The sequence below is a fragment of the Mesocricetus auratus genome, unplaced genomic scaffold, assembly GCF_017639785.1.
Source record: "Mesocricetus auratus isolate SY011 unplaced genomic scaffold, BCM_Maur_2.0 Super-Scaffold_100010, whole genome shotgun sequence".
NCBI classification, from domain to species: domain Eukaryota; kingdom Metazoa; phylum Chordata; class Mammalia; order Rodentia; family Cricetidae; genus Mesocricetus; species Mesocricetus auratus.
The window spans coordinates 48,925,918-48,939,732 of NW_024429194.1; the positions used below are offsets into that span (position 1 = coordinate 48,925,918).

Genomic DNA, 13,815 nt, shown 5'->3' on the forward strand with positions numbered 1-13,815 from the left:
GGTGGGATTAAAGGCATCAGCTATTACCACATGGCTTTCCTCATCCTTTTTTTTTTTTTTCCTGTAGTTTTTCGAGACAGGGTTTCTCTGTATTGTTTTTGAGGATGTCCTGGAACTCACTCTGTAGACCAGGCTGGCCTCAAACTCACAGAGAACCGCCTGCCTCTGTCTCCCTAGTGCTGGGATTAAAGGCGTGCACCACCAACGCCCAGCTCCCTCATCTTTTTCAATTTTGAATTTTATTTGAGCAAATGCATCAGTATATTTTAAGAGATTTTGCTGTTAGAAAATAATGGCATATCTTACTCCATTTTTTCTATTTATTATGTCAGTATAATGCTCCTTCATACACATATTTTAAAGTCTTTGTTGGGGGCTGGAGAGATGGCTCAGTGGTTAAGAGCTCTAACTGCTCAGAGGACCAGGGTTCAAATCCCAGCACCTACATAGCAGTTTAAGACTGTCTGTAACTCTGGTTCTAGGGGATCTGTGACACATTCATACCAATGCACATAAAATAAAAATAATAAGTTAAAAAAATTCCTTGTGGAATTTAGAAATCTAGTATGAAGGAGATTAACACAAGAGAATAGTATGGGGGAAATATGATTAAGGTTCATTTTATATATGTAAAAATATATATGGAAATGTCATAATGGAACCAAATTTTTTGTTCAAGTGATTCTCATTAATCTTTTTTAAATCCAGAATCTGACAAGCTCTCTTTTAAATAAGGGAGCTTCTTTGCAATTATTTCACAGACAGTACTGCTTCCTCAGGTTCTAGTTTTTGTTTGTCTTGTTTTTTTCTTATTCCTTCCTTTTGAGTGACAAAGAAAGCTTTGTTTTTTGTTTTCATTTTAAAATACAGTATATCTTATTTTTATCCAAAATTAAATATGTTAGGCTATACTCAGTGGCAAACACTTAATAGTTGAGCATATATTTGTTTCCAGGCTTTAAAAAAAAAGGTAATCTTTAACTGAAAGTATAATTTACAGACTATTACTCAGTTAGACATTTTTCCATGTTAGAAAATTTGGGACTTGGCTTTATTTGCATAATGCATATATTGTTATCAGTTTACTAATTATATGCCCTTGCTTCTTCTAGATTTGGTGTTTACAGTTTGTTACAGGATTTGTTCTGTTATACATAACTTGCTCTGTGTATTTGTTTTCAGTAATGTTATTTGATTTCACTAGGCCACTTCATTTTTCAGCTTTTAGTTTTGTTGATACAGGGTCTTGCTGTGTAGCCAAGGCTTGTCTTAGAACTCACTACGTAGCCCAACTTGACTTCCACAGTTCTCCTGCCTATGCTTCCTCAGATTATAGGTATATCCAATTTAAAGATGCCTTCTTTGCCACTTTGAAGTGGGGAAAATGTGAAAGCATGAAGACAATCAGTTTCTGATACATCATTAAAAAGCAATTTATCTTTGAAGCTTTAATTTCACTCCAAACTGAGCAGAAGCCTCTATTCAAAGTACAGACTAGACAAGTTTGTTGGTTAGTAAGATTGGACACATTATGTACCTTTGGTAATCTCTGTAGGTATTGCTGTCTTCTGGTTCATTTCTTGAAAATTATATCTTAGATAAGAGAAGACTAGAAGGAAGATGCTGGGGTCAGAGCGAGCTGTTGTGGAAGAATGGCTGTCAGAGTTCAAGGTAAATGTGTCCAAAGCTTAATGATGATAATGTGCTCTGTAAAGAGCCCTATAGATACGCTTTTAAGTGGAGAACTTGCAAAATGTGGAATAATGCTTCCCTATCTGTATGAGTAAGATCAAAGGAATTTTGCAGAAGTAAAGTAATTGTTAGGATTAAATATATCCAGTAGCTGCCTGGATTCTTCAAGTTTTAGTACTAATATTTGTTTCCTGCTTTGATTTCCTATGATTAAAAGTCGAATAATTTTGATTGAAAACTATATAATGTATATTTATGAAATGTGTTTTGTAAAAGTATAAGTGCAGGAACTGAAATACATCCTGCTCTCTTTTAGTCTAGATTACTTTAAAGCGGCCCGTTTCTGTGAAATCTAGCTATGATATGTAGCTTGTAATCGTTTTTGTGGCTAAACAGTTCTTTGTATGTTAATTAATTAATATTAATTATTTAAAATTTTCTCCTTTAACTCTTATTTTAATCACGTAGCACTCATATAAAATAAATTTGTTTGCTAAATTTTAAATTCATTTTGCTGTCCTTTGGTTTTATCTTAGGCATTACCTGACACTCAGATCACCAATTATGCAGCAACTTTACACCGGAAAAAAGCACTTGTACCAGCACTCTATAAAGTTATTCAAGATTCAAACAATGAGGTAGGAAAATTTTTAAAAATAAGTTCTAAATACTAAGATGAAGTCTGTACTAAAATCACATAAATGTAAGTGTGTAGTTTTCTATCTCCTTTGTGAATCTGGAAAGCTTCTCTCCTTTTTCATTCTGGTAATTGCTTTGGCTTTCCCCACTCCCATCTTCTCTCGTTTGAAGATGTTCTGGGCTTTTTTCTTGATGGAGATGGTGTGCTTTGATTCTCAACTGCAGTCACCACCTTCTCAATGGATTGTTTATTTAACGTATGTTTTTTCTTTGTGTCCTGGAATGTTCTTCTCTGGAAAACAAGTTTTAACGGTATACTGATTCAGCCGTCTTTATTTTAATGTCATTTATTCTTATTTCTCAATACTGTAGAGATATTTATAAGCACTCTAATCAGTTGTAAACAGATAACACAAAATTATTGTTTATTAAGTTTACCTGAAAATTATCAGACAAAGTGCTTTTAAAGATCTAAATAGCGAAGATCAGTGAACAGAATAACAGTTAACAGTTATTCACTCTGTAATAGAAGATGAAAACGCAGCAACTGAATCTATCTGTTAACTTAGCCCAGATACACACAGTAATTTAGCATTAACACAGTTGTGCAGCATAGTTTTATCCACTGGATTCATGTATGCTTTAACATGAAAATGAAAGGAACACACAGGAAAGTAGCTTCTTATCTTCCCAGATACAGCCTCCAAGAGTGCCTCTGCTGTGCACTGCAGCGAGTTGAAGAAGTAACCGTCAGGTAACCGTCTCCTAACCGGCAGTCTAACTCAAAGTGCATCTTTATTTTGTCTTCTTCTCACTAAAAGCTTGCTTATTGACCTCCTCCTTCCTGTCTCCTGTGTTTGGATTGGCTCTCAGACTTGCATCTGCTGTTATTTCTAGCAGTGGCTGCAAGAGTCATTTGCTGCTTTTTTCTCCTGCTATGTATTGCTGAATTATTAAAACTTTGGACATGTGCTGTGTATGTGTGAGTGTGTAGATAGATATACATACTCATACACACATAACTTTAGGCAGGAGTATTTGAGACTTTGTAAATAATAGATGTGTATATACCCTGCCCCTTATCTTGCACTGTCCTAACATTTAAGCTTTGCTTATTAAAAATTATTTGTTTTATGCTTTTCTGTCTAGATTGTAAGCTCTTCATGGGCAGTGGTCATATATTTTATGATTGTTACTTCTCTAGAATGCAACATTTTATTGTGTATATAAAGAGTACTTTAGTAAATATTATATGCTTGGGATGTGGCTCAGGGGTTAAGTGTAAATAAATAAGCAAGTAAACATTGATTAGAAAATAATTAAATACAAAGACTCAAGTACTACTAAATCTTTAGTACTCAAAAGACATGAAAATATTCTCATTTTAAAGAACTTAAGAAAAGAGTTTTTTAAGATAAAACATTTTTAAGTTGTTCCGACTATTATGTGTTATTATAGTTTATAATAACACATGAGACAAAGTCATGTTCAAAATGGAAATGGTAGCTTGAGAAATACAGGCTCAATACTTAGCATTCATTGTCATGAAGTTGCCAGGGCAGGTCTGGGTTCCATCCTTATTATTGTCAAATCAGAAGCTTTTAACTCAGATGTTTGAAAACCCAGGATAATAACTTCTGTAGAACCTCAGAACTGTTGTGCACAGTAATCATAAACACATTTTAAGTCCTGATTTTATTATATTCTGAAGTATCATTGGATGTGCCACTAAGATGTTATTTTAGAAAATGGCCACATGCTTTATTTAATATGAATTGAACGTAGGACAATCTGCTTTAGAGTCATAAAAATCCTTGATAAGAGCTGGGCAGTGGTGATGCATGCCCTCGGGAGGCAGAGGGAGGCGGATCTCTTGGGTTCTAGACCAATCTGGTCTACAAGAGCTAGTTCCAGGACAGCCTCCAAAACCACAGAGAAACACTGTCTCAAAAAAACAAAAAGAAAAAAGAAAAAAAATCCTTGATAAGAACTTCTAGAGTTTAATTTTGCATGTCATGACTACCTCTTAACCTCTGTACCACCAATGCTGCTTTTTTCTTTCTCATTTTGACAGATAGACCCCATTTAGTTGTTCTTCCATTGTGAGCCCTCTTCTGTTAAGTCCCCTCTGTTCATTTTATATTTTGACTTAATGCTCTGCCTTGTATTTTTTCTGAGATGGGTGTGCAAGTGTCTGAGGATTGCACGCCTTTAATCTCAGTACCGGGGAAGCAGAGGCAGGTGGGTCTCTGTGAATTTGAGACCAGCCTGACCTACAGAGTGAGTTCTAGGACAGCCAAAGCTGTTACACAGAGAAACCCTGTCTCAAAAAACAAAGAAAAGATGTGTGAGGAGTGTGGTCTGAACTTGTGTCCTGGGACTCAGTGTCAAGTGCTTTATCCACTAAGCCATGCCTGCCCACCACATCTCCTTAAAACAAACAAACAAAACACCTTCTGTCATCTACCTCATTTCTGTCACTAATCATAGATGTACTTAAAATTAGTTTAGTGCTTATTGTCTGTCTTCTTGTCTCCATATCTTCACCTCACATTATTTCTCCTAATCAGGCTAGGCTCAAGTTTCTGTTGTTTCACTCAAAACTCTCTCAAGTGTTTTCATCAAATAGTATGTCTCAGTAATTATCATGTCAAAACAGTATTTGCTTAATTTAGGAAAGGTGTCAGTTATTCCTAAGGTTTTTGGGGTTTTTTTGGGGGGGCAGTTTCTTCAAGACAGGGTTTCTCTGTATTGCTTTGGAGGTTGTCCTGGAACTTGCTCTGTAGACCAGGCAGACCTTGAACTCACAGAGATCTGCCTGCCTCTGCCTCCCAAGTGCTGGGACTAAAGGCATGCCCCCCAACCTGGCCAGATAGTACTGTTTAGTGGTTTGGTTTGTTTGTTTATAGTTTGTTTGAGCTTTGATCCTCCTGCTTCTGTCTACCAAGTGCTGAGATTACAAGTGTGTGCCAACATTTCTGATTTCCATTAAGAACTTCAGAAATATTAACATGATACAAATGTTTAGAATTAAAGGTTTTTTGGGGAGGGGCTTTGTTATTTGGTTTTTTGAGACTGGTTTTCTCTGTGTAACAACTGTGCCTGTCCTAGATCACGCTATGTAGACCAGACTAGTCTCAAACTCATAGAGATCTGCCTTGCCTCTTCCTTCCGAGGGCTGGGATTAGTGGCGTGCGCCACCACCGCTGACAGAGCTAAAGGTTTTAAAAGACAGCAATGGCAGGTTTTAGTGATCTTATTTTGTACTTTCTTATGGAAGGTGGACCACCGAGATGACTCTGGATAAAGGCACTTGCTACAACTTGAGTTGGGTCCCACTAGACCCACAAAGTTGCTCTCTAACTTCCATACATGTACCATGGCATTAAAGTGCCCACACATACATAAATGTGCAAAAAAATAAAATATAGTCTAGCAGGTCTTGGTAAGAACAGACAGGGAAACTCAACAAATATAAATATAGTACACTGGCAAACAGACTACTTATGGTGCAAAAGTACTTAGAGGTTTGGTCAGTTTAATATGTAGTCTATTAAGATTTTGTTGAATTAGCTCATATTTGGAGGAATTTTTAAGAAGAATTTTTTAAAAAGTATTATAAAGGTTCATTTAAGAAATACAGTTACAGCTCAGGCAATGAGAATTAATATTGCTCTGTTTTTCTTTTAGCTCCTGGAGCCTGTCTGCCACCAACTGTTTGAGCTCTATCGTAGCTCTGAAGTCCGACTTAAGAGGTTTACACTGCAGTTCCTGCCTGAGTTGATGTGGGTTTATTTGCGACTTACAGTTAGTAGAGACAGACAGAGTAATGGCTGCATTGAAGCACTTCTCCTAGGAATTTATAATTTGGTGAGTTGAAAGTGATAACTTAAAATATTTTTTACATCATCTGAAATATTTGAAGATTGGTTAGAGAAAAGCAAATTAAAATGTCTACTGAATAGTATTTTGAGTTGATTGTAAACATTTGTGACAAGTTTTGTATAAAGTCTTTGAAGATATAATTGGTAACATTGTTAGATCAGATGATTTACTTAAAGGATTTCTGAACCAGTGTTTGTGGATGTCCCTGTCATAAGAAACTAGCTGGGGGCCAGGCGGTGGTGGCGCACGCCTTTAATCCCAGCTACTCAGGAGTCAGAGGCAGGCAGATCTCTGTGAGTTCGAGGCCTGGCTGGACCGACAGCCTCCAAAACAATACAGAGAAACCCTGTCTGGTAAAACCCCCCCCAAAAAAAAAAAAAAAGAAGCTAGCTGGATACTGAAATGATCTACTTGCTTTTAGGGCCATTTCTCTACTTCAGAAAACATAGTCATATATGACTAATAATCCAGAGTGGGTCTAGGAAAGGATATGAGAAATTAAACTATTAGCCAAAGTTACTACTACTCCCTGAGGAAATGGTATCTGAAAAGGTATACTTTAGATCACTTTTGATTGGAAATAGGTGAGATTTCAGGAGAAAGTAATTGTCTTAGTTAGGATGTCTATTGTTATGATAAAACGCCATGACCAAAAGCAACTTGGGGAGGAAAGGGTTTATTTCACCTTAAAATATTTTTGTATTCTATCATCTAGGGAAAACAGGGCAGGGACTCAAGTCAGGAAACTAAAAGTAGGAACTGATGAAGTAGCCATAGAGGAGTGCTGCTTACTGATTTGCTCCTCGGGGCTTGATTAGCCTGCTTTCTTACACATGTCAGGACTGCCTAGAACAGGCTGGGCTGGTCCACCTCAGTCATTGATTAGAAAATGCCTTTCATGTGTGCTCACAGGCCAATCTGATGGGACACTTTGTCAATTAAGTTTCCTTCTTCCCAAATGACTCCAGCTTATATCAAATTGACATAAAAGTAGCCAGCAGAGTAATCAAATGAGCATAACAAAAGGAAAATCCAGTAAAGTCCATGCAGGTGAAAAGCACAGAATATACGTACAAGCTGAGAAAGATGCTTTCATCTTAGTTCCATTATTGTTGGGCTTTTGTTTCTCCCTGTGTAGCTTAGGTGAGCCTCAGCCATAGTGCAGGCTGGCCTTGAACTCTTCTTTTGATCTTGGGCCATAAGGCCTCATTTTTGATTCTTGCTTTAGCCTTATAAAGGCTAGGATTGCAAGCAAGTACCACTGTGCCAGCTAGAGAACCTTTTATCATTTTAGGAGACAGGGTCTCATTATATGGCTATGTCTAGCCTGGAACACAGTATATAGATGAGACTGGCCTTGAACTCACAAAGATCTTCCTCTTGTCTCTGCCTCCTGAGTGCTGGGATTAAAGGTATGTGCCACCACATCCAGCAAGAAAATCTTTTTATTGTGAAGAATTCAGATTTCTTTAATAGACATTCACAGGGAAAGCAAATGAGAGTTTTAAGAGTTACATACTAAGAGGATGGATGTAGTGTGGTGCAAATTTCATAATTTTATTTTTCTTAACAGTTGAATAATATTCCGTTGGGTGAATATACCCCATTTTCATTATTCAATTTATGGATATTATTAATAAAGCAGCAATGAACATGGTTGAGCAAGTGTCTCTATAGTAAGATATAGAATTTTCTATATATGCTCAAGAGTGATGTGGCTAGATCTTTGGTAGATCTGTTTTTAAATGGGGCCTCATAAAACTTAAAAGTGTTTTTTAAATGAAAAGCTAACCTGATTGTTAGAATCTCACTATGTGGTTCTGGCTGGCCTTGAATTTACTATGTAAACCACGATGGTCTCAAACTCATAGGAGTCCATCTGCCTCAGTTATGTGCTAGGGTTAAGGGTATGCCACCATGCCCGGGTGTTTGGAATTTATTTTTGTTGTTCTTGTTTTGTTTAGGATTTGTTTTGTTTTTGTTTTTTGAGACAGGATCTCAAGTATTCTACTCTGGCTTCAAAGTTTTTGCATCTGAATCTAATGTGATAACTTTTAACCTTCCTTCTGTACCACCCAAGTACCAGGATTACAGGTTTGCAGTGCCGTAGCTATCTTTTTTAATGTTAGATAGCTACCTAATTGCTGACTCTATACGATAAGGTCTAGTGAGAGCATTTTTCTGTGTGTGGATTTCATGCCAGTTGCATGTTACTTAGAACAAACAGAAGGCAGTGAGGTGAGCTGCAACAGCAGTTCACTTCTGTTGGTTTCTGGAGACAGGTAATTACTGATACCTAAAGATCAGAGATGCCATATACTAGAGAAAGGAAGGACATCAATGTTCTTTTGTTTTTGTTTTGAGACAGGGTTTCTCTGGGAAACTCACTCTGTAGACCAAGTTGGCTCCAAACTCAGATCTGCCTGCCTCTGCCTCCTGAGTGCTGGGATTAAAGGCATTTGCCACCACCTCCCAGTTTTTTGTTTGTTTGTTTTGAAAAAAAAAAAACAAGTAAGAAAACTAGTAGCCAGGTGTGGCGGCACATGCCTATAATCTCAGCACTTGGGAAGTAGAGGCAGGCAGATCTCTGTAAATTCAAGGCCAGCCTGGTCTACAGATCAGCTCCAGGACAGCCAGGAATGTTACACAGAGAAACTCTGTCTGAAAAAACTTCAAAATCAGAAAGAACTGGATTTGGTGACTCATACCTTTAATCCCAGCTTCAGGAATCTAAGGGCCAGCCTGAATGACATAACAAATTAGGCAGAGAGAGAGAGGGAGGGAGGGAGGGAGGGAGGGAGGGAGGGAGGGAGAGAGAGAGAGAGAGAGAGAGAGAGAGAGAGAGAGAGAGAGAGAGAGAGAGAGAGAGAGAGAGAGAGAGAGAGAGAGAGAGAGAGAGAGAGAGAGAGAGAGAGAGAGAGAGAGACACACACAGGGAGACAGAGACACAGAGACATAAGGAGAGGGAGAGAGAGGAGCCAAGTATAGTGACTCACACTTCTGATCCCACGACTCAGTAAACTGAAGTTCAAATTTGAAGCCAGCCAGGACTACATATTGCATCCCACGGCACTCTGGGCTACTGAGTGAAACCTAGTCTCAAACAAGAACACAAAAGATTTTCTTACAGTTTAGTAGAAATTATCTAAATATAAGCCTATTTCTTAATCATTTACACTAATATTGTCAATATGTGACTTATTACAGTTTGGTAGTTTATTCCTGAGGGATTATATATTTCTTTTAATCAAGATTCATTCTTAAAATGTTCTCACCATAAAAATGGTAGCTGCAGTATTGGATATTTGAATAAGTTTGTTTATGTTAATTGTTTCACAATGTAAATGTATCAAAACTTCACATATACTGGAAATATATGTGAATTCTGTCAGTTATGGCTCAGTAAAGATGGAAAAACTTCATTTGTGTTATAATAATGTGCTTTTGTTTTAATAAGTGTGGGTCTTTTGGTTTTAGTTATGTTTTGTTCACCCATATTTCCCCTAAAAGATCTGATCAATGTATTGCCCTCTAAAATCTAATCACTTTTAATCTTCTTTTTCCATGTACACCTGCTTTTTTGCTTTTGCTGTCACATTGATTTTGATGTAGTGTAATTTGTGATCAATATCTCTATGGGTAACAACTCTTCCACAAACACATACCAATTTGATAATAACTTTGGAAGGGTATGGTATGATATATTATTTTAGTGCACTATTGTTTGGAAAACTCTCCTAAAATTACCAATAGTATATTCTGTTAGTTAAGGAAGTAATTTTTATTTATTTTGCTACAAACTTGATGTTACATTGTTTTTGTATTTTTTTACTATAGGAAATTGCTGATAAAGATGGAAATAATAAAGTGCTGTCTTTCACAATCCCTTCCTTATCCAAGCCTTCAATATACCATGAAGTAAGTAACATTGGAAACATGGAATGTTTCAAATTATGTTGAGAAAAAGATAAAAAATTATTTTTTGCCAGAGATAAATATTGTGAGTGCTTTTGGAAACATGACATTTTATAACCCAGGCAGACCCAAACTCACGGGGTGGCTAAGGTGATCTTGCACTCTTAACCTTGCTTCTGTCTTCCAAGTGAGATGATTACATCACCATGCGAGGGCCCTAATACATAGTCTTTTTTTCTGGTGTTGAGCTGAGATGTCTCAGTGGTTAAGAACACTGACTGTACCTCCCCCATGTTCAATTCCCAGCACCCACATGGTAGGTCACAACCACTTGTAAATCTAGTTGTGGAGCTGGGCATTGGTGGTGCATGCCTTTAATCCCAGCACACCGGAAGCAGAGGCAGGCAGATCTCTGTGAGTTTGAGGCCAACCTGGTCGAGTTCCAGGACAGCCTCCAAAACAATACAGAGAACTCGAAAAACAAAAGAAACAAACAAACAAACAAAAAATCTGGTTGTAGGTTCTCTGACACCCACCCTCTTCTGGCATCCATGCGCACCAGGCATGCATCTTATACACAGACCTACACACACAGGCAAAACACTCATACACATTTAATGGAAGCAGGGAGGGAGGGAATGAGGATGGGAGAGGGGAAGGAAGGAAGGAAGGAAGGAAGGAAGGAAGGAAGGAAGGAAGGAAGGAAGGAAAGAAGGAAGCAAAGAAGGAAGCAAAGAAGGAAATAGGTGTTGGGCCAGTAGATGATTTGACTCATAAAGTTTCCAGCCACTGAACCTGACAACCTGAGTTTAATCTCTGGAACCCATATAGTGGAAAGAGAGAACTGACTCTCATGAATTGCCCTCTGACTTCCATATGTGCACACATTCACATTAAATAAACTAAATGGAGTAAGTCGTTTAAATTTATACTTCATGTTTTTCGGTGTTTCACCTGCATGCATGTCTGTGTGTGGGTGTTTGATTCCCTGGAACTGAAGCCACAGACAGTTGTGAGCTGCCATGTGAGTGCATGGGAATTGAACCCGGCTCCTCTGGAAGAACAGTCAGTGCTCTTAATCACTGAGCCATCTCTCCAGTCCTGGTGGAGTAGAGTAGATGTTTGTGGTGTCAGATTTGTGTTAAGGGAATTGGTATTTAATGAAAATTTTCCTCTAGTTGTTGTTTACTCATGCATTTTCTGTCATCAGTATCGTTTTCAACTTTATTGTTTTGTTTTTTTTTTATTTTCTGAGACAAGATTTCTCTATATAACAGTCCTGGTACTAGCTCTGTAGACCAGGCTGGCCTTGAACTCATAGAGATCCACCTGCATCTGCTTCCCAAGTACTGGGATTAATGGAGTGCGGCTGCCACCACCCAGCTCATTTTCAACCTTTTTTTTTTTTCCCTTGGTTTTTCGAGACAGGGTTCCTCAGTATTGCTTTGGAGGTTGTCCTAGAACCATTTTCAACCTTTTAAATCAGTTTTTAAAATGAATTTTCGAAGAATTTTTTATATTGTTTGCTGATTATCTTTGTTTAATTCATTTTTAGTATTCTTTAAGAAAGTAATTACTGGCCGGGCGTTGGTGGCGCACGCCTTTACTCCCAGCACTTGGGAGGCAGAGGCAGGCGGATCTCTGTGAGTTCGAGGCCAGCCTGGTCTACAAGAGCTAGTTCCAGGACAGCCTCCAAAGCCACAGAGAAACCCTGTCTCGAAAAACAAACAAAAAAACAAAAAAAAAAAAAGAAAGTAATTACTTAGAAGGATATTGATGTTCCAGTGTTTTTCAATATAGAGGAGTCTCATTGCACATTCTAGCTTTTGGTAACATTTGTTTTGCTTATGCTTATTCCATTGAAGACTGAATGTACTCATGATTATATAGGTCAATGTTGCTGTTGAGCTGAGCTCTCCTTAGTAACATCCAGTAAGGATATGTGTTAATGAACTTTGATGTATCAGATTGTGAGCATTTAAAAAGTTTATCCTAAAAATTATATTCCATTTTCTTTTTTGTTGTTGTTATGGGATTTTTGTATTTTTTAATTAGTTTATTTTTTACATTCCAATCCCAGTTTCTCCTCTCTCCTCTCCTCCTGCTCCTCCCACCCCCCCCATCTGTTTCTCAGAGAGGATAAGGCCTACCCTAGGAAGTCTACTAAAAGTCTGTCCTATCGTCTAGTTGAGGCAGGATCAAGGCACCTCTCTATCCCCAACACCCTGTGTCTAGGCTGGGCAAGAAATCTCTCCATATAGAATGGACTCCACTAAGTCCATTACTGTTAGATCTTGGACCCACTGCCAGTGGCCTCATGTATTTTCCTAGCCACACCATTGTCACCTATATTAAGGGAGTCTAGTTTGATCTTATGTGAGTCTCCATTTGTCAGACCTGAGTCAGTGGTTCCTCACTAACTCTGGTTCTGTGGGTTTCCCCATCATGGTCTTGACTCCTTTGTTCATATTATCACCCCTCCCTCACTTTGATTGTACTCCAGGAGCTTGGCCCAATGGTTAGTTGTGGATTTCTGCATCTGCTTCCATCTGTTTCTGGAAGAGGGTTCTAGCTTCTCTAGGGTTATGGATTGTAGACTGGGTATGTTTTGCTTTATGTCTGGTATCCACTTATGAATGAGTACATACTATATGTATCTTTCTGGTTTGGGCTACCTCACTCAGGATAGGTTTTTTTCTAGTTTTGTCCATTTGCCTGTAAATGTTAGGATGTCATTGTTTCTTACTGCTGAGTAGTACTCCAATGTGTAAATGTGTACCACCTTTTCTTTATCCATTTTTCAGTTGAGGGGCATCTAGGTTGTTTCAAGATCTGGCTATTACAAATAATACTATGAACATAGTTGAGCAGATGTCCTTGTGGTGTGAATGTGCCTCCTTTGGGTATATGCCCAACAGTGGTATTGCAGGGTCTTGAGGTAGGTTGATCCCCAGTTTTCTGAGAAATCGCTATACTGATTTCCACAGCAGCTGTACAAGTTGTATTCCCACCAGCAGTGGAGGACTGTTCCCATTTCTCCATATCCTGTCTAGCATAAGCTGTTTTTGATCTTAGCCATTCTGATCCAGTGTAAGATGGGAGCTCACAGTAGTTTTGGTTTGCATTTTCCCTGATAACTAAGGATGTTGTGCATTTCCTTAGATGTCTCTCTGCCATTTGAGATTGTTCTGTTGAGAATTCTCTGTTTAGATCTGTATCCTGTTTTTTAATTGGGTGATTTGGTAGTTTGATTTCTAGTTTCTTGAGTTCTTTGTATATTTTGGAAATCAGCCCTCTGTCAGATGTGGGGTTGGTGAAGATCTTTTCCCATTCTATAGGCTGCCATTTTGTCTTCTTTGCTTTACAGAAGCTCTCAGTTTCAGGAGGTCCCATTTATTAACTGTTGCTCTCAGAGTCTGTGCTGCTGGTGTTATGTTCAGGAAATGGACTCCTGAGCCTATATGTTCAAGGGTACTTCACACTTTCTCTTCTATGAGGTTCAGTGTGGATGGATTTATATTGAGGTCTTTGATCCATTTGGACTTGAGTTTTGTGAATGGCGATAGATACAGATCTATTTGCATCTTCTACATGTTGACAGCCAGTTATACCAGCACCAAATTTTGAATATGTTTTCCTTTTTCCATTTTATATTTCTAGCTTCTTTGTCAAAAATTAGGTGTT

The 13,815-nt window shown here is 38.1% G+C and overlaps 1 protein-coding gene across 7 annotated transcripts in view; it reads left to right on the top strand.

Annotated features, from left to right (window-relative positions):
- The window catches only part of Fam126b (family with sequence similarity 126 member B), a 64,981-nt gene that overhangs the window by 27,504 nt on the left and 23,662 nt on the right, over window positions 1-13,815 (top strand). For 5 of the 7 annotated variants that reach the window (XM_040753557.1, XM_040753561.1, XM_040753563.1 and 2 more), the window contains exons 3-6: window positions 1,599-1,671; window positions 2,229-2,330; window positions 6,022-6,201; window positions 10,054-10,134. In XM_040753557.1, coding sequence (XP_040609491.1) covers window positions 1,621-1,671; window positions 2,229-2,330; window positions 6,022-6,201; window positions 10,054-10,134 — 414 coding nt within the window. In that variant the 5' untranslated portion in view covers window positions 1,599-1,620. Of the gene's footprint in view, window positions 1-1,555; window positions 1,672-2,228; window positions 2,331-3,025; window positions 3,086-6,021; window positions 6,202-10,053; window positions 10,135-13,815 lie in introns of those variants that run through there. The other 2 variants (XM_040753560.1, XM_040753562.1) reach the window with 2 other exon arrangements.